This window comes from Panthera tigris, chromosome B3 (genome assembly GCF_018350195.1).
Source record: "Panthera tigris isolate Pti1 chromosome B3, P.tigris_Pti1_mat1.1, whole genome shotgun sequence".
In the NCBI taxonomy this organism is placed as follows: Eukaryota; Metazoa; Chordata; class Mammalia; order Carnivora; family Felidae; genus Panthera; species Panthera tigris.
This window is the reverse complement of record NC_056665.1, coordinates 99,424,200-99,447,167: the sequence shown is the minus strand read 5'-3', so window position 1 is coordinate 99,447,167 and position 22,968 is coordinate 99,424,200. Positions and strand designations below refer to the sequence as shown.

At 41.8% G+C, this 22,968-nt stretch overlaps 1 protein-coding gene across 2 annotated transcripts in view; it reads right to left on the bottom strand.

Moving 5' to 3' along the window:
* Positions 1–21,087, bottom strand: part of PTGDR (prostaglandin D2 receptor) — a 59,310-nt gene extending 38,223 nt beyond the window's left edge. Inside the window, exons 1-2 of one of the 2 annotated variants that reach the window (XM_042989700.1) lie at positions 20,157–21,087; positions 7,558–7,821 (exon numbers count right to left, since the gene is read on the bottom strand). In XM_042989700.1, coding sequence (XP_042845634.1) covers positions 7,582–7,821; positions 20,157–20,993 — 1,077 coding nt within the window. In that variant the 5' untranslated portion in view covers positions 20,994–21,087 and the 3' untranslated portion in view covers positions 7,558–7,581. Of the gene's footprint in view, positions 1–5,996; positions 7,822–20,156 lie in introns of those variants that run through there. The other variant, XM_042989699.1, reaches the window with a different exon arrangement.
* Between the last annotated feature and the right edge of the window lie 1,881 nt (positions 21,088–22,968).

Here is a 22,968-nt window from a genome sequence, read left to right as displayed (position 1 = left end):
ATCACTTACACAGAACACCCAGTACTCATCCCAGTAAGTGCTCTCCTTAATGCCCATCACCCATTTAGCCCATTCCCCCCCCACCCAACACCTCCAGCAACCCTCAGTTTATTCTCTGCACTTAAGAATCTTTTATGGTTTGTTTCCCTCTCTGTTTGCATCTTATTTTTGCTTCCCTTCCCCTATGTTCATCTGTTTTGTTTCTTAAATTCCACGAGTGAAATCTTACGATATTTTTCTCTGACTTATGATAATCTTTATCTGATGATATCTTTTTCACTTAGCATAATACCCTCCAGTTCCACCCATGTTGTTGCAAATGGCAAGATTTCATTCTTTTTCATTGCTGAATAATATTCCATTGTATATATTCCACATATTCTTTATCCATTCACCAGACAGTGGACATTTGGGTTTTTTCCATACTTTGGCTATTGTCGATAGTGCTGCTATAAACATTGGGGTGCATGTGCCCCTTCTAATCAAATTTTCATATCCATTGGATAAATTGGGTGGGCTTTCAATTGGAAGAAATTAAAGAAGTCCTTCCCAATTCACCATGAATTATGTAATGTTGCATGGCACTTACCGTTTTCATATCCTATTTTGTACTGATAAGAAATTGATGTTGGCAAGCTACCAATGTCATTGTTTACCTAGTGTCAATACAATGTGCCACTAGACTAATCTTAAACATCAATTGTCTTTGATTTGGGACTTGATGAGTTCAAATCTATGCCATAAACCGCAGCACTTAGTAACATTTGCACTACGTTGTATTATTTTTAACTTCTAATTTGTCCTATGTTTTCAATTGGATTCTAAGAACTTCTTATGAATTAAGAATCAGTAGAAGGCCCTCTAAGGTGACTTAAAATACACATTCTTATCAGATTGGACTTGACTATGCTTTATTCTCATTGGTTTTAGCAATTCAGTAGCAAAAAGAAAAAAAAAATCAACTTTATTTCCCACTCTCCCTATATTTGACCATGCTCTGTAACCAGAACATGATGGATTCTGAATCCATTCATTGCAAAAATTTTTAAGACTGGACTGACTCCAAGTACATACAGATTTAAAAGTTGTCTGAAAGATTCAATCTTCACCTAGCTGATATCGGGTGAGACCTGTGATTTGTTTCAACAAATTAGAGAGTTGTGCAAAGGCAGGGACAGCAAACCCTAATTACTTTACCACACTTTATCTGTGAGCTCAGCTTTGCTCCACCCGCAGGCAGTACTGGAAATAGCCACATTGGCAAATCCAGCCTCACTCATGAGAGGAATTAAGAGATGGGCAGGAAACACTCTACTCCAGTGAGGCAAAATTGTTTTCACAATTTTAACATTGCCTAATAAACTTTTTAATTGTTAATTTAATTTAATTTAAATTAAAGAAATTTTTGTAACGTTTATTGATTTTTGAGAGAGAGAGAGAGAGAGAGAGAGAGAGAGCGCACAAGCTGTGGAGGGGCACGGAGAGAGAAGGAGACACAGGATCCGAAGTAGGTTCAGGCTCTGAGCTGTCAGCACAGAGCCCAACGTGGGGCTTGAACTCATGAACTGTGAGATCATGACCTGAGCTGAAGTCACACGCCCAACCAACTGAGCCACCCAGGTGCCCCATATGTTGTTAATTTTATTAATTACAGCTTGCTATTCCCTGGATAAAACTGAAACACATTAATTTCCACAATCTGAGACACTAGGAAAATATGGAGCAAAAATATTTTTTCCTGCATTTATTATTTTCATCTTTGCATGGCCTAAGAGAAAAATTCTTGTATGCTGGAATGAGAACATTCCTCTCAGATATAGAGGACTCTTTGATCAAGTTACAGCAGCCTCTTATTGAATATTACTTATGTTTTGGGGAAATCATGGGAGAGAGCACCTTTTATTCAACACATATTTATAGCCCTTCTATAGTACATGTTAGTTATTAGGGGAAAAAAGAGAAAAATAGGAAAATATCTAGTCCTCACATCTTTTAAAACCTAGGAGAGAAGATAGAGTATGATGTATTTTTTAAAATATTCAAAAAGTATAAATTACAAAACTTTAAAAATAGTTATACGTATTTTACTGGAGATTTCTATTCTATGGAGAGCTAAAAAATATCTTTAAATCCCAAATGAAAGCCCACCTTTACATATAATCTGGTAACATTTCTGTGAATGAATGCCCTTTAGTTGGTTTTCTTTCACAACAGAACAACTCACAGCCTTAGCCCCAAGGTGCATCTGCAGGAGGCTAAGAAGCAGCATATCTGAGGGAGTACCTCTATCTCTTTGGGGCCAAAGGCTCATCACCGCCATCAGTAGTGAGCACTGGAAAGGGTATGTGATGGCTGCCTGCATGTAAATGTTCTAACAGCCTTAAGAACATTACAGATAAAATGGAGTCAAGTGTGAGGGATGACCCACAACTGAAAAGATCTGAGAATCAGAGGTAGGAGAAACATCATGGAGTCTTCGGCATATTTTGTCTTCCCCCCCACCCCCCTTACCTTGTTGCCTGGAGCAGTGGTTCTCAAACTTGACCACCCATGAGAATCACCCAAAGAGCATGTTAAAGCATAGTTTGTTGGGGCCTACCCCAAGAGACTCTGATTCAGTAAGTGTGAGGTGGGACTGGACAAGTACGGGGTGGTACTGATGCTCTGCTCCAGGGCCATGCTTTGACAAGCAGTGGCCTGGAGCACGGAGACCTTCAGTTAAATGAGCAAGCTGGCTGTGTGGCTAGGGAGTGTCTGAAGTCATCCAAGTGCTTATTATTTGTGGGATTCCTCCTCTCTCCCCTAAAGTTTCAAGAACACCTGGCCCAGTCAGCCTCTGACTGATTATTGGAACTAAATTAACAGTCCTAACAGGTGGCCTTTTATTAACTTGGCTGGGTAGTATGTAATTAAAATCCACAGGTAGCTCAGAAACTTTGTGGGAATCAGTAGCTGCAATCCTCTGTCCAGATAAACTGGGAATGTAATAAGAAAGGGTGGGGGGAATTTTTTCAGAATTGTCCCCTTTCCTAACTTGCCCTTGAGTATCCTGAAACTAAGAAGCAGAAAATGGCCCGATACACCACTGAAAGCAAAACAAAAGGCATGACTGAGTAAGTTGGAATCCTTCCTGTCAGCTCTACCTATGAAAGAGCTGTGTGATTCATCTTGAGTTCAGTGCTTGAGTTCAGCTCCTCCTCACCTCTTTCCCTCCTTGGCAACAGGACACTCCCAGGCCTGCACATACACCATCTTTGTCCCCGTCCTAGTAGAAAGATCATAAAAAGCCCGTTCCTCTGAGCTGATGCAGCCCACAGCCAGGTGAGCAGGCCCAGGGCTGTATTTCAGACCCATCCACTTAGCCAGCGCTCTGGTGGAGTGCACAGACCGTACAACCGCCTGGGGCCCCAGCACTCCCTCTCTCACACCATCTGGTGCCCCATCTGTCCCGTCCACAGTGCATGGCACCAGCATGATCTTCCTCATATTCTACTCTGTTTGCACACTGGCTTCAAGGTCTCCAACCCTCCACCACTGCACCCAACACTCTATATGATTTAAAACCTGCCTCTCTTTTCAGCTTTTTTGCCACCTTTGCTCACAATTCCCAAGCTTCTGCCAAATGGAGCTACAAACTAAGCCTGGACATGCCACACTCCTTTACTGTGTGGCTTTGCACATACTATTCCTTTAGACTAGAAAGCTCTTCCAAGGCACCTGGGTGGCTCAGTTGGTTAAATGTCTGACTTGATTTCAGCTTAAGTCATGATCTGGTGTTTCACGAGTTCACAAAACTGTGAAACTGTGATGTTAGCACAGAGCCCACTTGGGATTTCCTGTCTCCCCCTCCATCTGCCCCTCCCCCCACTTGCACTCAGGAGAGTGTCTCTCTCTCTCTCAAAAATAAATATTAAAAAAAAATAGGAAGCTTTTCCTTCATGCCTATCCCCCATGTTTGCTTGGTCAATTTCTAGTTATTTTTGTAAAAAAATAATTTTATGTAAAAGAAACATGGCCTTATTTTAAAACTTGGAAAATGCGAAGAATTATGGGGAAAAGTCCATATTAAAAGGTTAACTGTGTTCACACTTCTGATTCTTTATTTTTTCAAACTATTTTCTATGCATGTATATTTATGGGTCATACCTAAAAATCTGTATCATGCTTTTTTCATCTAATATTACATTGTAAGATTCCTTCTGAACTTCTATAAATTATTTGAAAACATCTTTTTTTTATGATGGCATAATTCTCATGTTTGTGTGTGTGTATACAATTGATCCTTGAACACAAGGAGCTGGAGCTATAGTCAAAAACTTGTGTGTAACTTTTGACTCCCCCAGGACTTAACTACCAATAGCCTACTGTTGACTGGAAGCCTTACAGATAACGTAAACAGTCAATTAACACATACTTTGTATGTTATATGTGTTACATACTGTATTCTTACAATAATAACTTTTTCTTAATTTTTTTTTTGTATTTCTAGTCTACACAGTTTAACTGTGAGGTTTTTTTCAAGTTATTGCAAACATTCAAAAATTTTTTCCAATATATTTGTTGAGGAAAAAAACCCACAAATAAGTGAACCCGCGTAGTTCAAACCTGTGTCGTTCAAAGGTGAACTCTCTAGTATATCTGAAAAGTTTGTTTAACCCTTGTTTTGGTCTTTAGATGGTTTCCTTTTCATTTTTTTCTGATTGTAAATAATGTTACAAAGAAGAGTTTAGCACATTGCCATGACAGCCCTTCTGTTTATTCTAGGCAATTCTAGAGTGGAATTACTAGAATGGTAGAAAAGAACACTTTTAGGTTCTTGATATGTGCTGTCAGGTTGCTATCCAGAAAAGGTAGTCAAATTTACAAACTCAACAGCCACGTTCCTCTTATTTAATAAAAGCTTCTCTGTTATTGAGACTCAGGTTTTTTTTTTTTTTTTTTTTGGTTTAGTCCTTGACAATTTCATTTTAATTTTGCATTTCTTGGATGAGGTTGGAAATTTTTCTACATTTATGAACCACATGCAGTTCCTCCTCTGTGAACTATCTCTTGGGGTCTTCGTCCGGCATTCAGTCCGAGCCAAACTTCCTACTCATTTTCAACACTTGATTTAAGTATCTTGTCCTGGAGAAGTTCTCCTGATGATCTCACACCCAACCCCAAGTTCAGACCTCATTTTCTAACTGGACCGTGTGTGCATTTACTCCTGGGACTTCTAAATGCTATTGTAACTGTTTACATGACTGTCTCCCCTATTACACAATGAAAAACTCATGGGCCAGGACTGAGTCTTAGGTATTCTTTTCCTCAGCACCTAACCAATTGCCTGGCACAATGTATGTGCCAATTAAGACTTATTTAATGACATAATGAATAAACGAAAAGAAATAAAAGATAATTGAAGAATGGACTTCTAACTTAACTTGGATTTCATCATGATGGTATATCTACACTTTGTATTAAACAGAAAGGATCACTAAGTCCTTGGATAAAGCTATGCAAACTTGTGTAGACTAATATAAATGCTAATAGAAGAGCATATAAAAATTCACACTATTAAACCACTGGAGGAAGAAATACAACTGGCAACTGTTTATTCAAAAAAAAAAACTAAACCTCTTCCTTTCATTTAAAGAAACTTCCTCTGCAAAATATTATAAAATTATGTTTATTGATTCATGTAAGACCTTATCAAATTATCTTGACAGTTATTATAGCACACCTTCCAAAAGGAGAGCACAATAAAAGAGGCATCTCCTGGGGCGCCTGAGTGGCTCAGTCAGTTGAGCGACTGACTTCAGCTCAGGTCATGATTTCGAGGTCTGTGAGTTCGAGCCCGGCGTCGAGCTCTGTGCTGACAGCTCAGAGTCTGGAGCCTGCTTCTGATTCTGTGTCTCCCTCTCTCTCTGCCCCTCCCCCTGCTCATGCTCTGTCTCTCTCTGTCTCAGAAATAAATAAACATAAAAAAAAAATTTAAAAAAAAGAGGCATCTCCTCTGAAAATAAAACACATATGTATTTACCCGTTAAATATACAAATGAAAGTTAAACTTGAGAACAAATGGATTTTTCATGAAGTCATCCTCTCAAATTACAACTTGTATATTCCTAATTTGGTCATTTCACAGTTCTGCTGTACCAAAAACAAACAAACACATATATATATCCAGGTTAATACATCTCTGAGATAAACCAGAGATGAAAAATGGGGTTGCTGCTCAACTGGAAATAAGACAAACACTCTTGTCTTTGGAAGGGATGGCTGAGTGAGGATCTTGGGACTATTCAAATGTAGCCAGGTTTCCAGCTCGGAGTCTCTGAGTGTGTTGGGGTACAAAAGGACCCCAGAGGTGATGAAACCTCTCTGACAGCCCCCAAGTGTTCTTTTACCAAAAGTGCAAGTTCTTACCTACAAGCTGGATTTAGAGGTTTTTGTTTGGCTTATTAGCTGCAACCATATTTCCCCCACGTTTCCCTTCTGGCCATAGTGTTGCTAACCTTTGTAAACATTTAAACATACGATTAAAGTGCTCACTTGTGCTCCATCTGAGCCACATCCTGCTCCAGTTTTGAAAGCATAGCTCTCAGGGACCTCAATATGATCTTACAGTTCCCACAAAGAGCAAAATATGGCTGTTAATAGGTGGATGTTAAGGTTGTTGACATGATCCTCAACTGAGGTTAGGGGAGTCCTGGGTGGGCTTTTCTCTGTGCCAAATGCCCTGCTGCTTCACACAGCCAAACGCAGTGAACACGACTCTCTGGGAAGTCATATGTCACCGTTTTTCAAAGAAACATAAATCCCTCCTGCAAAGAATCAATCAATATGATAAACATATAAAATGAAGTTTCCAAAAATTGAAACATTTTGTAACCCACTCCCAAATTCCGATTCCTACTGACATCCCTACCTGAATACTAGACTTCAAAAGATAAAAACGAGTTTTTCTTCTCTAGGCTGGGGACCACAGCCACATCTTGCCTCATGTCTACTTATTTACCGACCACCTCTCCACATGAAGCAGTGAGCACCATTCCAGAGGGTGGCTGGCAAAGGCCTGTCCGAACCCTGACCTGGCTGCACTTCCCACCTCACTTCTCTGCGGAGCATCTCTAATTCAGGCAATTAGGATACAAAATAAACAAATCAGGTTTCACCAGAAATGAATAGGATAAGAAATTTTAAGAACACACATCACATAACTGTAAACAATGGTGCTTCTACCGGAATCCAAATAAACACCCAGGAGTGTCATTATTCTCTCTAAAACATTAGGGACGCCACGCCCAAATGTTGGAACAATTAATATCCTCGCTTGAAGACTGTTAACGTTGGTTACACTACATGAAATTGTAGTTGCTGTTCATAACTCAAGATGAAAAAATCGACTGAACTGGTTCGTGACTAGAGTGACCACAGATTGTTAAAGATGTTATCAAATATTTCTGAAAACACATTTAGATGTTTTGTTATGGGAGATAGCTTTTAAATTGTAAATTTTTTTTTTTTTTTAATCATGGTTCTTTGACAGAAGATGTGACATATTCCTCAGCTTACCAGAGACTGGATGGTAAAACACTGTCACAGACTGGACTCCATGTTAGTTTGGCAGGAATTGTTATACCAATTTCTGTACATAAGAGGCCTTATGAAAATCTTGTGAAAAGACATCCGAAATACCGGTGTTCTGAAAATTATGAAAATCCAAGGGTCCACAATGGAGATTACAGATAGAAAACGCAAGGCTCGGAGGTCTTCCATTTCTTCAAAGGTGCCGTTTTCCTCATTGACCGCTTTAAATGCTCCATAGTAAGCACGATACTGTTTTAAAGAAAAACATCCCATTATGACACTGAAAGGCTGATGGTAGAAATAAATTCACTTACCTCACTTTAGAAACATTAATTTTTTAGGAACATGGCAACTTGGCTTGGAATATTCATTTTTGGTACAATTACAAGCAGCAAAGACCACTGCCGCTGATAGGAATAAGTAAGGAGTTTGGAAGGTGCAAGGTCGACCTGAAGGCTCAGTGGAAGCGAGTGCTTCTGGGAGAGGGGTCTAAGTCCCTGAAGGCTGCTCTACTTGCTGTGATGCTGCAGGGCTGGGGTTTCCAGGTCCCTGCCAGGCTGTACAGAGGAAGAGCTGACATGGGACAAATCCAGGCCACCAAATCTTTTACAAAGAGGGTCACCACGTTTCCATAAACACAGAGATTCTCTTTTCTCTGGTTTTCCTTTTTTTTCTTCTGCCTGCTTTCTGTCCTTTTATTAGCCCAGAATCAAGCCTCATTTGTGAAATGTTGCATGTTTGGAGACAACAATGAAACAGAAACTTTTAATCAACGAGGAGACAGGAAATACTTCAGTGGGAAGATAGGAGGAGACTTACACAAGGACCTGTTCAACTCACGTGAATTACTTATTCTTAGGATAGATGCTTACCTTTCTGTGGTTGACATCCTCTTTTCAGACTAGGATACACACACACACACACACACACACACACACACACACACACACACAGAAATATAAGGCTACTTACTTGTGCCTGACCACTCATATTGTCTTGATCTTCCCCGAGGTTCTGACCTCCTTGGAGCCCTGCAAATTGTCCCATCCCATGGCTTTTCCTCCTGTTGAGCCACCATGGCCAACACTTCAGCCAGCACTACCGTTGTCTCCCACTCTGCTGGAGGCCAGCCGTTATATTTCCTATGCCTATTGAGAGTCTAAATCCATAATGGGACAAAATGGACTCAAATGGGACAGAAAGCATGTAAACTCAACATTACTGGGAGGAGTTATGAATAATTGTCCAGCCCAGACCCATTCAGTGCAATCAAGGAATATGAGATGTGTCTTCCTGTAATTGCTTTCTTACTTTTTACTCTATTTTCTATAGAGCATTTCAGTGGGCTCAGACATTCCCATCTACTGCACTTAAGAAGATACACTTAGGGATGCCTGGGTGGCTCAGCTGACTGAGCATCGACTTTTGATTTTGGCTCAGGCCATGACCTCATGGTTTGTGGGTTTGAACGCTGAGTCAGGCTCTACTCTAACAGCATGGAGCCTGCTTGGGATTCTCTCTCTCTTTATCTCTCTCTGCCCCTCCGCTGTCCACATGTGTGCACTCTTCCTCTCTCTCAAATAAATTAACATTTTTTAAAAATAAAAAAGAAGTTACACTTATATCTGAATGCCCTCTCCCATCGTCACTGACTAATAATACTAATAGTAATAATAATGGTTAGTGCCCATGTAGAGCAGCACTGTTCGAAGCATTTCACTTTTAAAACTTCATTTCATCCTCAAAAAAATCCATTACAATCATTATCTCCATTTCAAAACTGTGAAAACTGAGCATTTTACTTTAAAACCTTTTGGATTTTACATGCTCAAATCCTAGCTCCTTTCAAGGTCCATCTCAAACATTAAGCCCTTCGGGAAGTCTCTTTGAGGTAGTGGCTAAGTCCATTAGCTTTAGAGTCTGACCATGAGGTTGGATGGAACCCTCAACTTGGCTGTGTGAAATCAGGCAAGTTATTCCATTTTCTCACCTATACAATGGGGATAAGTGTACCTACCTTCCATGACTGTTTTGAAGTTTGAATAAGATGATACGAGTAAAACCTTTACAACAGGTCTTAGCACACAGTAAGAACTCAAAAATTTGCCAGTATTATTATCTTATCATTAGTAGCAATACCTTTTCTCCTCTAAACTCCCTTATGGCCCCAATCACTCCATCCCTCGTCCTGTATTATAGCTTATGCGGGCAGATGTGATATTTTTCTCATTTTATATCCCCACAGTGAATTACAGCACTGAATGTTGTTTGTACCAGATACATGCTGAATTTGATAAATGGTCAACAGTAAGTTGATTTGAAAAGCAAATACTTTATGTAAGTCTGTTTTTACATTTGTTCCTTTCTCCTCAAAGTGGAGTACAGCAAAATATAATTTTAACTATGTCATAATACTTTATTAGTTGGGAGCTGAGTAACTAAATGAGATTTACATAACTAAAACAAACCATTTTACTTCTATGCAGTATTTGTCCATGTCTGTTCTATCGCATATTATTAGGTTAATCATATTTTCAAGTCACTTGATTTATATTAGAAATGTATACCTGGCTTTTTATTTTATTTTTATTTTTTGAGTTTACTAAAAATGTGACAAATGTATTCATTTACGACATATTATATTAATTCTAAGAGATATCAATTTAAACACAATTTAGACTTTCAAAACCTCTCTGTTGCTCAGTAATATTCTCTAGAACATACTTTATAAACTGCTCCTATAAAAGATGGCCAGAATAATGAATAACCTCAGAGTATACACCCCTCATGTTTAAAGTAGTTCAATTTACACAGTGAATTGGTATGAGAAGAACTCCCTCTACTGGACTTAAGAGTCCAGGAAAAAAATGCTATGTTGCCAACTTGCTGGAGACATAAGTAGCTGGACATCCCTGCTGAGGAGAGCTCTCTGGATTCTAATGCCCCTTCTATCCAGTTTATCCATCACAACACCCAGACCTTGTCCTCTGCACTAGCCCCTTTAAACCCACTTTCAACTCTTTCCCCTGGACCCATGTTTTGCCCACCTCTAACAGCCTCCTTTGAAAGGAGCATCCTACCCATTCTGTTTGCCCACGAAAATGAAATATACACATGAGTTCTCTCAATACAGGCAGGATGTCCTCTATCACTTCTCTGACTCCATGGATTCTGATATATGCAATTATACAAGCTCGTCCTTATCTTTATCTGGCCTATAAACTTCTCAGCTATTATGGCTGATCTATCATTAGATCCCTCTTCCATCCATCCCTGCTCCCCTACCAACCTCCAATACATTGTGGGTCTCTAAGGTAAAATGAATTTTGATGAAAATATGTTACATGCATTAGAGAATGTGCTACAAACTTCTTCTAAAGCCCATCCCATAGTCTCTATATTTTCTTCCAAAAAAAGTTTTCAAAATGGAAATCTGAAAATTCAGTTTGGTTAAGTATCTTGCTCTAATGCAGCATTATAGCAAAATTAACTTAAAAAATCAAATCTCAATAAATTTTTCACTGGCTTAATGAAATATAATATTCATGTTATGAGCAAGGGTTTTTTTTTCTCCCTTCACATATAGCCTTTATTTTTCCCTGTCACCAGGCCCATTCCTTAGGAGAGTGATTTTCAAAGTGTGGGGGTTTCCAATACCTGTTCAGTGTGTCTTCAGGGTATCATATCATTAAAAAGGTACAATATCATAAAAAAGATTTATTTGCCTTTTTCACTCCTAGGTGTACAGTAAGTGTTACCAAGGATACCTGATGTGTAATGACATCATCACTCCAGTGGCTCCAATGGCATCATCACTCCAATGGAATATATACTGTGTATTCTTGTGTTTGCTAGACATTTCTTAGGTAGTTGATTTTGGATATACACATACGTACATTTTCAGAGAATGTTCTCAGTACTTCTGTGCTCCTAACATGCTTTTTCTTTCATTTTATCTTCTATAATCTCTAGAATTTTATTATCATTCATTATATCTTCGTGAAAGCCCCAAGATTTCCTTACACCAATACAGAAACACAAGAAGTAAGTACATTTTGTTAACTTGTTTTGCAATATTTAAAATTTTTCTTATTTAAAATTTCTAATATGATAAATACTAATAGATATAATCTACAAAAATTAAAGTTCTTTGTATCCTTAATAATGTTTAAGAGTGAAAAGGGGTCTTTAGACTAAAAAAATGTTAGAAAACCACTGCATTAGAAAATAATGCTCAGGGGGAGGAGTTAAGATGGCAGAGTAGTAAGGGGACCGTAGGCTTGTCTCCTCCTGCAAACACAACTAGCTCAACATCAAACCATTCTGAACACCTAGGAAACAGATCTGAGGATTAACAGAACAATCTGCATAATTTGAGGGAGAGAACACAGCAGGGTACATGGTGTGGAGAGGTGAATCAGGGGAGAGATGAGCCATGGTGCGCAGAGGGGTGCCGCAGAAGTATTCAGAGAGAGGAGAAAGAGGGGGAGACAGAACAGCATATCGGGTTTGTGCAAGAAAGCACTCCCCCTGAAAGCAGCAGAGAGAAACAGTAAAAATATGGACAGGGAACTGCACAAGAAAACTGTCCCCCAGAACTACTGACGGCATTGGGGGCGGGGGAGGAGACGGTTTCAATACCACCAGTTTCTTATAAACAGCAGAGCACAGAGTCTGAGGTTTAGAGGTCAGCCACTGGTGGTGCTCTGGCAAGGAATGGGGGTAGAGCCATGGGCAGTGGGGTCTGAGGACCCCCTGGGTTGCTCAGTAAGAAATGGTTCCCTTGCGAACCCTCTTGCACTGTTGGTGGGAATGCAAACTGGTGCAGCAGCTCTGGAAAACAGTGCGGAGATTCTTCAAAAAATTAAAAATAGACCTACCCTGTGACCCAGCAATAGCACTGCTAGGAATTTACCCAAGGGATACAGGACTACTGATGTATAGGGACACTTGTACCCCAATGTTTATAGCAGCACTCTCAACAATAGCCAAATTATGGAAAGAGCCGGAATGTCCATCAACTGATGAATGGATAAAGAAATTGTGGTTTATATACACAATGGAGTACTACGTGGCAATGAGAAAGAATGAAACATGGCCCTTTGTAGCAACGTGGATGGAACTGGAGAGTGTGATGCTAAGTGAAATAAGCCATACAGAGAAAGACAGATACCATATGGTTTCACTCTTATGTGGATCCTGAGAAACTTAACAGAAACCCATGGGGGAGGGGAAGGAAAAAAAAAAAAAAAAAGAGGTTAGAGAGGGAGAGAGCCAAAGCATAAGAGACTCTTAAAAACTGAGAACAGGGGCGCCTGGGTGGCGCAGTCGGTTAAGCGTCCGACTTCGGCCGGGTCGCGATCTCACGGTCCGTGGGTTCGAGCCCCGCGTCGGGCTCTGGGCTGATGGCTCGGAGCCTGGAGCCTGTTTCCGATTCTGTGTCTCCCTCTCTCTCTGCCCCTCCCCCGTTCATGCTCTGTCTCTCTCTGTCCCAAAAATAAATTAAAAACAAAAAAAAAACAAAAAAAACAAAACTGAGAACAAACTGAAGGTTGATGGGGGGTGGGAGGGAGGGGAGGGTGGGTGATGGGTATTGAGGAGGGCACCTTTTGGGATGAGCACTGGGTGTTGTATGGAAACCAATTTGACAATAAACTTCATATATTACAAAAAAAAAATTAAATAAATAAATAAATAAATAAATAAATAAAAAGAAAGAAAGAAAGAAATGGTTTCCTTGCTTGGAGTGCATTTGGTAGAGGTGATACAGCCTCTCTGAAGGCAAAAGACCCGGCAGGCACCATCAAGCTGCCAGGTTCAACTATAAAGGAACAAAGATAAGGACTGAGGGCAGCAAACCCTGGCATTGAGCTGCTGCCGCTGCTGGTGGCCTGTTTCCTGGGACTGCCTTGTTTCCAAAGTCTGCCCTGGCTGCAGCGTGGCAAGACCCTCCCCCAGAAGAACCGCACAAATCCCTTCCACCCACTTACTCTGCTGATCATAGACTGCTGCAAAGTTTCAGCCTTAGGGGAAACTGGATTTAGCTTCATCTGGGTTTTGTTTGTTTGTTCTTTTTGTTGTTGTTGCTTCTGTTTTTGTTGATTTTCTTTTATTTGTTTCTTGGATGCAGGAAGAGCAAAATTATTTTATTTTATTTTTAAATTTTTTTTCTCTTTTCTCTTTTTTTTCTATCAAGCTTCTCTTAACAAGCACACCAAAACACATCTAGAATCTAGCTTTCTTTATTTGTTTTTAAATTTTAAAATTTTTATTTCACTCTATTATTGTTTTTCTTTCCTCCAAAATGACAAGACAGAGGAATTCACCTCAAAAGAAAAAACAGGAAGAAATGACAGCCAGGGATTTAATCAATGCAGATATAAGTAAGATGTCTGAACTAGAATTTAAAATGATTATAAGGATGCTAACTAGGCTTGAAAAAACCAGAGAAGACACCAGAAAGTCCCTTTCTTCAAAGATAAAAGAACTAAAATCTAGTCAGGCTGAAATTAAAAATGCTATAACTGAGATGTAAACCCAAGTGGAGGTCATAAAAATGAGGATGGACAAGGCAGAGGAGTGAATTAATGATACAGAAGATAAAATTATAGAAAAAAATGAAGCTGAAAAGAAGAGGAAATCAAAGATCAGGGATCCCAAAGGCAGTCTTAGGAAACTCAATGCTTTATTAAAACGTAATAATATTTATATCATAGGAATCCCAGAAGACAAAGAGAGAGAAAAAAGGGCAGGAGGTTTATGTGAGCAAATTATAGCTGAAATTTTCCCTAATCTGGGAAATGACACAGACATCAAAATCCAAGAAACATAGAGGCTCCCATTACATTCAATAAAAGCTGGCCATTGACAAGATATACCATAGCCAAATTCACAAAATACACAGACAAGGAAAGAATCCTGAAAGCAGCAAGGGGGAAAAAAGTCCATAACCTACAAGGGAAGAAAGATCAGGTTTGCAGCAGATCTGTCCGAAAAAACTTGACAGGCCAGAAAGGAGTGGCAAGATACAGTCAATGTGTTGAATCAGAAAAATATGCAGCCAAAAACACTCTATCCAGCAAGGCTGTCATTCAAAATAGGAGAAATAAAGAATCTCTCAGACAAACAAAAACTAAAGGAGTTTATGACCACTAAACCAGCCCTCCAAGAAATTTTACAGGGGACTCTTTGGGGAAAAAAGGACCAAAATGAACAAAGACTATAAAGGACCAGAGAGCATCACTGGTAACAACACAATGACACTAAACTCAACATGTTTCAACAATCATTCTGAATGTAACTGGACTAAATGCTCCAAACAAAAGACACAGAGTATCAGAATGCGTAAAAAAAAAAACAAAAAAAAAACAAAAAAAAACAAGATCCATCTATATGCTACCTACAAGAGATTCATTTTAGACCTAAAGACACCTGCAGATTGAAAGTGAGGGGATGGAGAACCATCTATCATGCTAATGGATGTCAAAAGAAAGCCAGAGTAGCCATACTTATATCAGACAAATTAGGTTTTAAACCAAAGACAATAACAAGAGATGAAGAAGGACATTATATAATAATTAAGGGATCTATCCATCAAAATCAAACAATTGTAAATACGTATGCCCCCAAGTTGAGAGTACTCAAATACATAAACCAATTAATAACAAACACAAAGAAAATAATTGATAATCATACAATAATAGTAGGGGAACTTAACACCCCACTTACAACAATAGACACATCATCTAAGCAGAAAATCAACAAGGAAACAATGGCTTTGAATGACACAAATGGACTTAACAGATATACTCAGAACATTTCATCCTAAAGCAGAATACACATTCTTCTTGAGTGCACATGGAACATTCTCCAGATAGATCACATACTGGGTCACAAATAAGCCTTCAATAAGTAAAAAGAGATTGAGATCATGCCTGTATATTTTCAGATCACAATGCTATGAAACTTGAAGTCAACCACAAGAAAAAATTTGGAAAGTCCTCAAATACCTGGAGGTTAAAGAACACCCTACTAAAGAATGAATGGGTCAACCAGGAAATTAAGGAAGAAATTAAAAATACATGGAAGTAAATGAAAATGAAAACACGACAGTCCAAACCCTTTGGGATTCAGCAAGGCAATCCTAAGAGGAAAGTACATTGCAATTCAGGGCTATCTCAAGAAGCAAGAAAGGCCCCAAATAAACAACCTAACCTTACACCTAAAGGAGCTAGAAAAGGAAGAGCAAATAAAGCCTAAAACCAGCAGAAGAAGGGAAATAACAAAGATTAGAGCAGAAACGATATAGAAACAAACAACAACAAAAACCAGTAGAACAGATCAGTGAAACTAAGAGAAGGTTCTTTGAAAGAATTAACAAAATTGATAAATCCCTAGCCAGACTTATCAGAAAGAAAAGAGAAAGGACCTAAATAGATAAAATCACGAATGAAAGAGGAGAGATCACAACCAAAACCAAGATATACAAACAAGTGTAAGAGAATTCTATGACAACAAACTGGGAAATCTGGAAGAAATGGACAAATTCCTAGAAACTCACAAACTACCAAAACTGAAACAGAAAGAAATAGAAAACTTGAACAGACCCATAACTGGCAAAGAAATTCAATCAGTATTCAAAAATCTCCCTACAAACAAGAGTCCGGGGCCAAATGGCTTCCCAGGGGAATTCTACCTGACATTTAAAGAAGGGTTAACATCTATTCTTCTTAAACTGTTCCAAAAAACAGGAATAGAAGTAAAACTTCCAAACTTATTCTATTGGGCCAGCATTACCTTGATGCTAAAACCAGACAAAGGCCCCACTAAAAAGGAGAATTACAGGCCAATCTCCCCGATGAATATGGATGCAAAAATTCTCAACCAAAACAATAAAATACCCAGGAATAAACCTAATAAAAGAGGCAAAAGATCTATACCCTGAAAACTATAGAACACTTATGAAAGAAATTGAAGAGGACACAAAAAAATGGAGAAGCATTCCATGCTCATGGATTGGAAGAACAAACATTATTAAAATGTCTATATGACCCAATGCAATATACACATACAATGAAATCCCTATCAAAATGCTACCAGCATTTTTCACAGAGCTAGAATAAACAATCCTAAAATTTGTATGGAACCACAAAAGACCCCAAATAGCCAAAGCAGTCTTGAAAAAGAAAAACAAAACTGGAGGCATCACGATTCCAGATATATTACAAAGCTGTAGTCATCAAGACAGTATGGTACTGACACAAAAACAGACACATAGAACAATGGAACAGAATAGAAGACCCAGAAATGGACCCACAACTATATGGTCAACTCATCTTCAACAGAGCAGGAAAGAATATCCAATGGAAAAAAGACAGTCTCTTCAACAAATGGTGCTGGAAAACTGGATGGCAACATGCAGAAGAATGAAACTAGACCACTTTCTTACACCATGCACAAAAATAAATTCAAATGGATGAAAGACCTAAATGTGAGGAAGCAACAAAATTCTAGAGGAGAACACAGGCAGCAACTTCTTTGACCTCGGCTAGAGCAACTTCTTACTTGACATGTCTCCAAAGGTAAGGGAAATAAAAGCAAAAATGAACTAGTGGGACCTCATCAAGATAAAAAGCTTCTCCACAGCAAAGGAAACAATCAACAAAACTAAAAGGCAACCATCAGAATGGGAGAAGATATCTGCAAATGACATATTGGATAAAGGGTTAGTATCAAAAATCTATAAAGAACTTACCAAACTCCACACGTATCTGCATTGAATATCTTTGGAACTTTACAAGTTTTTAAATAAAATAATTTTATTTTCTTTTCTCATTTCTTTTTAGTGAGAGAGAGCGTGAGAGAATGCAAGCACATGAGTGGGGCGAGGGAGGGGGATGGGCAGAGGGAGAGGGAGAGAGAAAGAATCCCAAGCAGGCTCTGTGCTGTCAGTGCAGAGCCCAATGCAGGGCTTGATTTCACAAACCTCAAAATCCTGACCTGACCTGGAATCAAGAGCCAGGGGCTTAACCAACTAAGCCACCCAGGAGCCCAGGGAGAGAAGAGAATCAATCTTAGGCAAGCTCCACACCCAGTCCAGAGCCCCAACACAGGGTTTGATCTCACGACCTTGAGATCATGACCTGAGCCAAAATCAAGAGTTGGACGCTTCACCAACTGAGCCACCCAGGCATCCCTGAAATCATTTTCAAATCCATTATTTCCGTCCATCCTCACAATCCTGTATAAGTTATTCAATTCCCCTGAGAGACATGTCCAAATGCAATGCTCTTGTTTATTATGCTGTATTATGTTCTTTCCGACATTATTGTTACTAAAACATTCAAAATGAGGACATAACATCCATGCATTTGGCTATTGTCTGCTTTTTCACAGCGCAGGTAAGTAAGGCTATTACTTTAGAGCAGGAGTCTGTGAACTTTCTCTGTAAAGGGTCCAACAGTAAATATTTTACATTTTACAGGTCAAGAGGCAAATAGTGAGTATTTGGTAGGTACTTATATAACAAGAAAACACATTTCCACAATTTTCACTGATGAAATTAAAAATGTATAATAATTAAGTACATTTTTGGCGTAATTGATGTCTACTATTGAGAAAAATGAAAGTCTTTTTTTTCTTGGAAAAGTATTTGAGTTAATTGGGGTTTAGAGTTCCTGCATACTACCATCAAATTGATTTGTAAAATCAGTTACTTTGTAAAAACTATTCTTAATTCCACAGCTGTGCAAAAACAGTGGGCAGGATGGATTTGGACTGTGGGCTGTGATTTGCCAACTCCTGTTTTAGAGTATGGTTCTCCAGATGATATCCCTGGATCAGCCCCTTTCACCTCACCCGGGAACTTGTTAAGAATAAGAATTCTTCAGGCGCCTGGGTGGCTCAGTCGGTTGAAAGTGGGACTCTCGGTTTCAGCTCAGGTCATGATCTCATGGTTTGTGGGATACAGCCCTGCGTTGGGCTCTGCACTGACAGTGTGAAGCCTGCTTGGGATTCTCTCTCTCTCCCTCCACTGCACTCTCTCATTCCCTCTCTCAAAAATAAATAAGTAAAAAAATAAATAAGAATTCTTCAAAAACATCTGAATTAGAAACGATGGGGGATAGGGCCCAGGCATCTGTGGGTTTTTTTTTTTTTTCCTTAGGTTTATTTTTGAGAGAGAGAGCAAGTCGGGGAGGGGTAGAGAGAGAGAGGGTGGGGGGGGGGAGGGAGACAGAATCCCAAGCAGGTTCCACGCTGTTAGCACAGGGCCTGACATGGAGCTTGAACCCACAAACTGAGATCACGACATCCAAAATCAAGAGTCCAAGGCTCAACTGACTGAGCCACCCAGGCGCCCTGCCATCTATGATTTTAAAAGCTCTGTTGGTGATTTTGAGCCAGCCAACGTTTCAGAACCACTGTTACATATCTATGCCTATACCTGATCTCCTTCTATATAGATGTATTTATTTCTTTGGGGGAATTCTGAGCTTAACCCTGCATGATGATGTCACAGACAACTCTTTTCCCACACGTTAAGGCCTTCATTTAAGGAAAATTACATTATATTCCACTTTCCTCCAATCTTAAAAATAACATCCAAAATTACTACATTGCTACCTACTCACAGATGTCTCAGCCTTCAAAGGCATTGAACTGGCAATGAATTTACTTAAATGTATATCATGTTGAACAAGGACACTGAGGATGGGGAAAGGGAGAGGAGCAACCCTGAAAAAGTTCTCTCAACCTCGGTTGCTCCTAAAATGTCTTGGCCGGGATCCCAGGAGGAAACACCTTCACAGCTACCAGGTACTTCTATCTCCACCACCACCCCCATTAGTAAACTGAAACCGGAGATAATGGCTTTCCCATCACCTCGCCTGCCAAGATAAAAACAAAACCTGTCAAGGCAGGTTGTCAAAACGACAGGCTGAACCTTGAGTACACACCTGCCTGTCCAAACAGCCCCTCTGCCTCTATCGCCACCCGCACCCCGCCCCCCCCCCCCCAACCGGGAACAGCAGCTGCCACTCCTCAAAGATTACTTGAGAATTTTTAAAAACTAAATCTATCTTTAGTCTCTCATCTCTGCAAATCACTCTGGCAGGTTTTGGCAGGATTACACCTTCCCTTATTCTTTCCACGCCAACACCTGGGGAAAAACTCCCAGGTGCATTCGCCCATTTCTGACGCCACTAAAATTATGGGCGGGTCTACGAAATATAACATTACCTAGCCCTCTGGAAAGAGGAACCAAATTCTGCTCCTCAAATTCTGAGGTGCTAAAATAGCCCCGAGATCCTCCCAGAGGGAAGGAGAGAGGAGAGGGTACTGCTAACTGGAGAGGTTCTGCGGAGCTAGGGAGACACTTTCAGACTCCGTCTTTGCCTTTCTTTCTTTGTTTCCGCCTCTTCTGGCTCAACAAATTCGGTTCTGTGTCCTCGGGGCTGTGGAGGGGACCCGATCTGGGGAGCGCACCAACAAACCCTCGGGGCCCAGGGCGCAACTCCTCCAGCGCGGCGTCCAACGCGCTCCACCCTTCGGTCCCGCAACCGCAGCCTCGGCGCGCAGCGACTCACTATTAAAGGCAGGGAGCACAGAGTGAAGAGCACCGTCATGAGGGCCAGCAACAGCAGGTGGTCCAGTTCCTCCAGGGGCTTCACAGCCGCCTCCTTCTCGCCCGCGCCCGGCTCCGCGCGGTCCCTGGTGCCGGAGCGCGGGCGCCGCCGCAGCCGCCGGTGCATCTCGTAGAGGTTGCGCATGGCGCTCAGGTTGCACAGCACGATGGCGAGGACCAGCAGGGCCATAAGGCTGGCGTAGAGCACTGAGTAGCGCAGCACCGACGGCGAACGCTCCTCGTGCACCATCTGGATGAAGCACCAGGTGCCGGGGCAGTACTGCACGAACTTCCCGATGCCCGCGAAGGGCAGCGCGCAGAAAGCCAGGCAGAAGGCGCCCACGACGGGCGCCACCAGCGCGCCGCGGCGCAGGGTGATGTGCCGTCGGTAGAAGAAGGGGTGCCCCAGGGAGAGCCAGCACTCCAGGGCCATGGCCAGGAGCTGCAGCGTGGAGGCGAGCCCAAAGAAAGACATGAAAAAGGCGAAGGTTTGGCACAGCGAGCTGTCCGACGCGGGCGCCAGTCCCCACAGGCTCCGGTTCTGCGCGTAGGCGGCCAGCACGAAGGGGCTCACGAGGCATTTGCCCAGCAAGTCTGTGACCGTCAGGCCGCACACCAGCACGTAGAAGACCGAGGGCGGCGTGCGCGGCGGGCAAGACCACAGCCCCGAGCGAGCCAGCAGCCCCAGCGCCAGCAGGTTGCCCAGGAGGCCCGCGCTGAAAAGCACCCCGCCCATGGTCGCCGAGTAGCCCTTCTCCACGGAGGTGATGTTGTAGCAGCGGTAGAGCGGCTGCCGCATGGCTGGTGGCGCGGCGGTCAGGCGGGGCTGCGGCAGAGCCAGGGCCCAGGTGTCCGCGGGCGGAAACCCCCGGCGGCTCCGCGCGCGCGCGCGGCCCGACCAACAGGCTGCGCTGCAGAGGAAGCTCCGCGGGCGGAGGGGTGTTCCCTACTGCCGGCACCTCCTATGTAAACTCTCTGGTCACACCCCGCCCCTCGGGGCGGGACGCGCGGCCGTGTGCGCACCCCGCGCGGGCATTGTGGAACCCGCAGCAGCCGCGCAGACGTGGCTGCCCTGACGTCCTGAGGAGAGGCAAGCCCAGAGTGGAAAGAAAGAAGTCCTAGCATCCAAGGCCGGTCTTTCCGACGAGGCGAGAGAGCTGCTGAAGTGGAGGGAGATTAAGTAGCAGCCAACAGGGAGGAGAGGGGCGAGGGGCGTGAGGAGGAGATGGTGGCGGGACTCTGGTGGTGCCCAAGACGAACTCTGAGATGAGCTTGGAGGGGAGGCTGAGAAAGGGCTACTACTAGTTGTTGAATTAGTGGGTTAAGTAGGAGTAAGGGTAACTTACATTTGCATAATACTTAAGCCTTAGCTCGCATTGTTTTCCAGGCCTGTGCAATGTGAACAGTGATCTTCACTGCACAGGTGAGGAAACTGAGACCTTGGATGGTTAAGGGTTCTCTATCCAAGGTTACAGAGCCAGGAAATGGCAGAACTGGACCTGAAACGCAGATCTTCTATTTATAGAGTCCATCCGTCTTGCTTCATTGACTTCTCCCCTTGAGAGGTCGGCTAGATATCAGGGAAGTAGATCCAGAAAAAAACAAGAAGAGATGCTGGCCCTGGGTACCATGACTCACAGTGGTTGTGTAGACGGTAGGAAGAGTATGGTTAAAACCAATGATGCTGTTCTCATACAGACCTGAGTTTGAGTCCTGATTCTGCTACTCACTGCCTTTGTGACCCTGAGAGCCTTGCTTAACTTCTCTAGAAGTAACACCTTGCCAGCATGCTTGGCTCTTTTGAGGCATAGGGACAACATCTGTAAAGTGCAGACACCTAGGTAGTGATCAGTGCAATGCAGTTGTCAGGATTTTCACCTGCTTGGGGAAGGCTGTTTTAGTAGCTGATATTTAACTGCAGTTTTTAGCCTGGGTTTTGAAACCAGAAACCAGTAGGCTTTGTTTAGAGCTTTCTCACTCTGGTTTGTGACTACCAGAAAACATTTCCTTTCTGGCCTTTGACTTGGCTGTATCAGTAGAGGCAAGGGAATTCATTGTGATACATGTGATTTCTTTCTTATTTAGCCCTTGATAAACTGGGTGAACAACTGGCTTTGAGGGTGGAATTTGAGTAGGATTACTGGGACCATATTATGCAAGCAAGTAGAGATTATGGCTTGGCTTAAAGAAGCTCATTCTTAGGCTCAGTGCCTGTTTTGATGCTGGACTCCGGGAAAGAGCAAGACTCTCGAGCTTTCAATGTGAAAGCCTTAAGGGTGGCTAGAGAGGTCACCCCGAGACTGAAAGTGTGGCCGGTAATTTGGGCTGTGGGGTGGAGATGAAGAGTCCATGCTTTGGAATTGGATAGTTTTGGAATTGGATAGCTGTGGCACTGGGTTAGTTTACTCTATCACCCTAAGTAAATCTCCTTGTAAATAGAATATGGGATTTATGCTGCCCTCTAGGGTGGTTGTGAAGTTGCAAAAGCCCAAAGTGTTTGGCAGAGAGTAATAATAACAACGTTTATGGGACCTTATACATGTTAGGCACTCTTGAATCTGTTCTCATCTGTTGACTCATTTAATAGAAGGCCTTACACAGGGTGAGTTCCCTGGCTTCCACCTTCTCCCATTCATCCCCACCTCCAGCTCTTGATGAAGAATGATGGGTTTAGAAGAGTCTCACTTGAGTTGATGAGGTGGAGAAGAAGGAGCATGCTCTAAAACCAAGAGCAAAATCTGATGACATCTGAAGTCTCCTTTCCAGACAGAAAG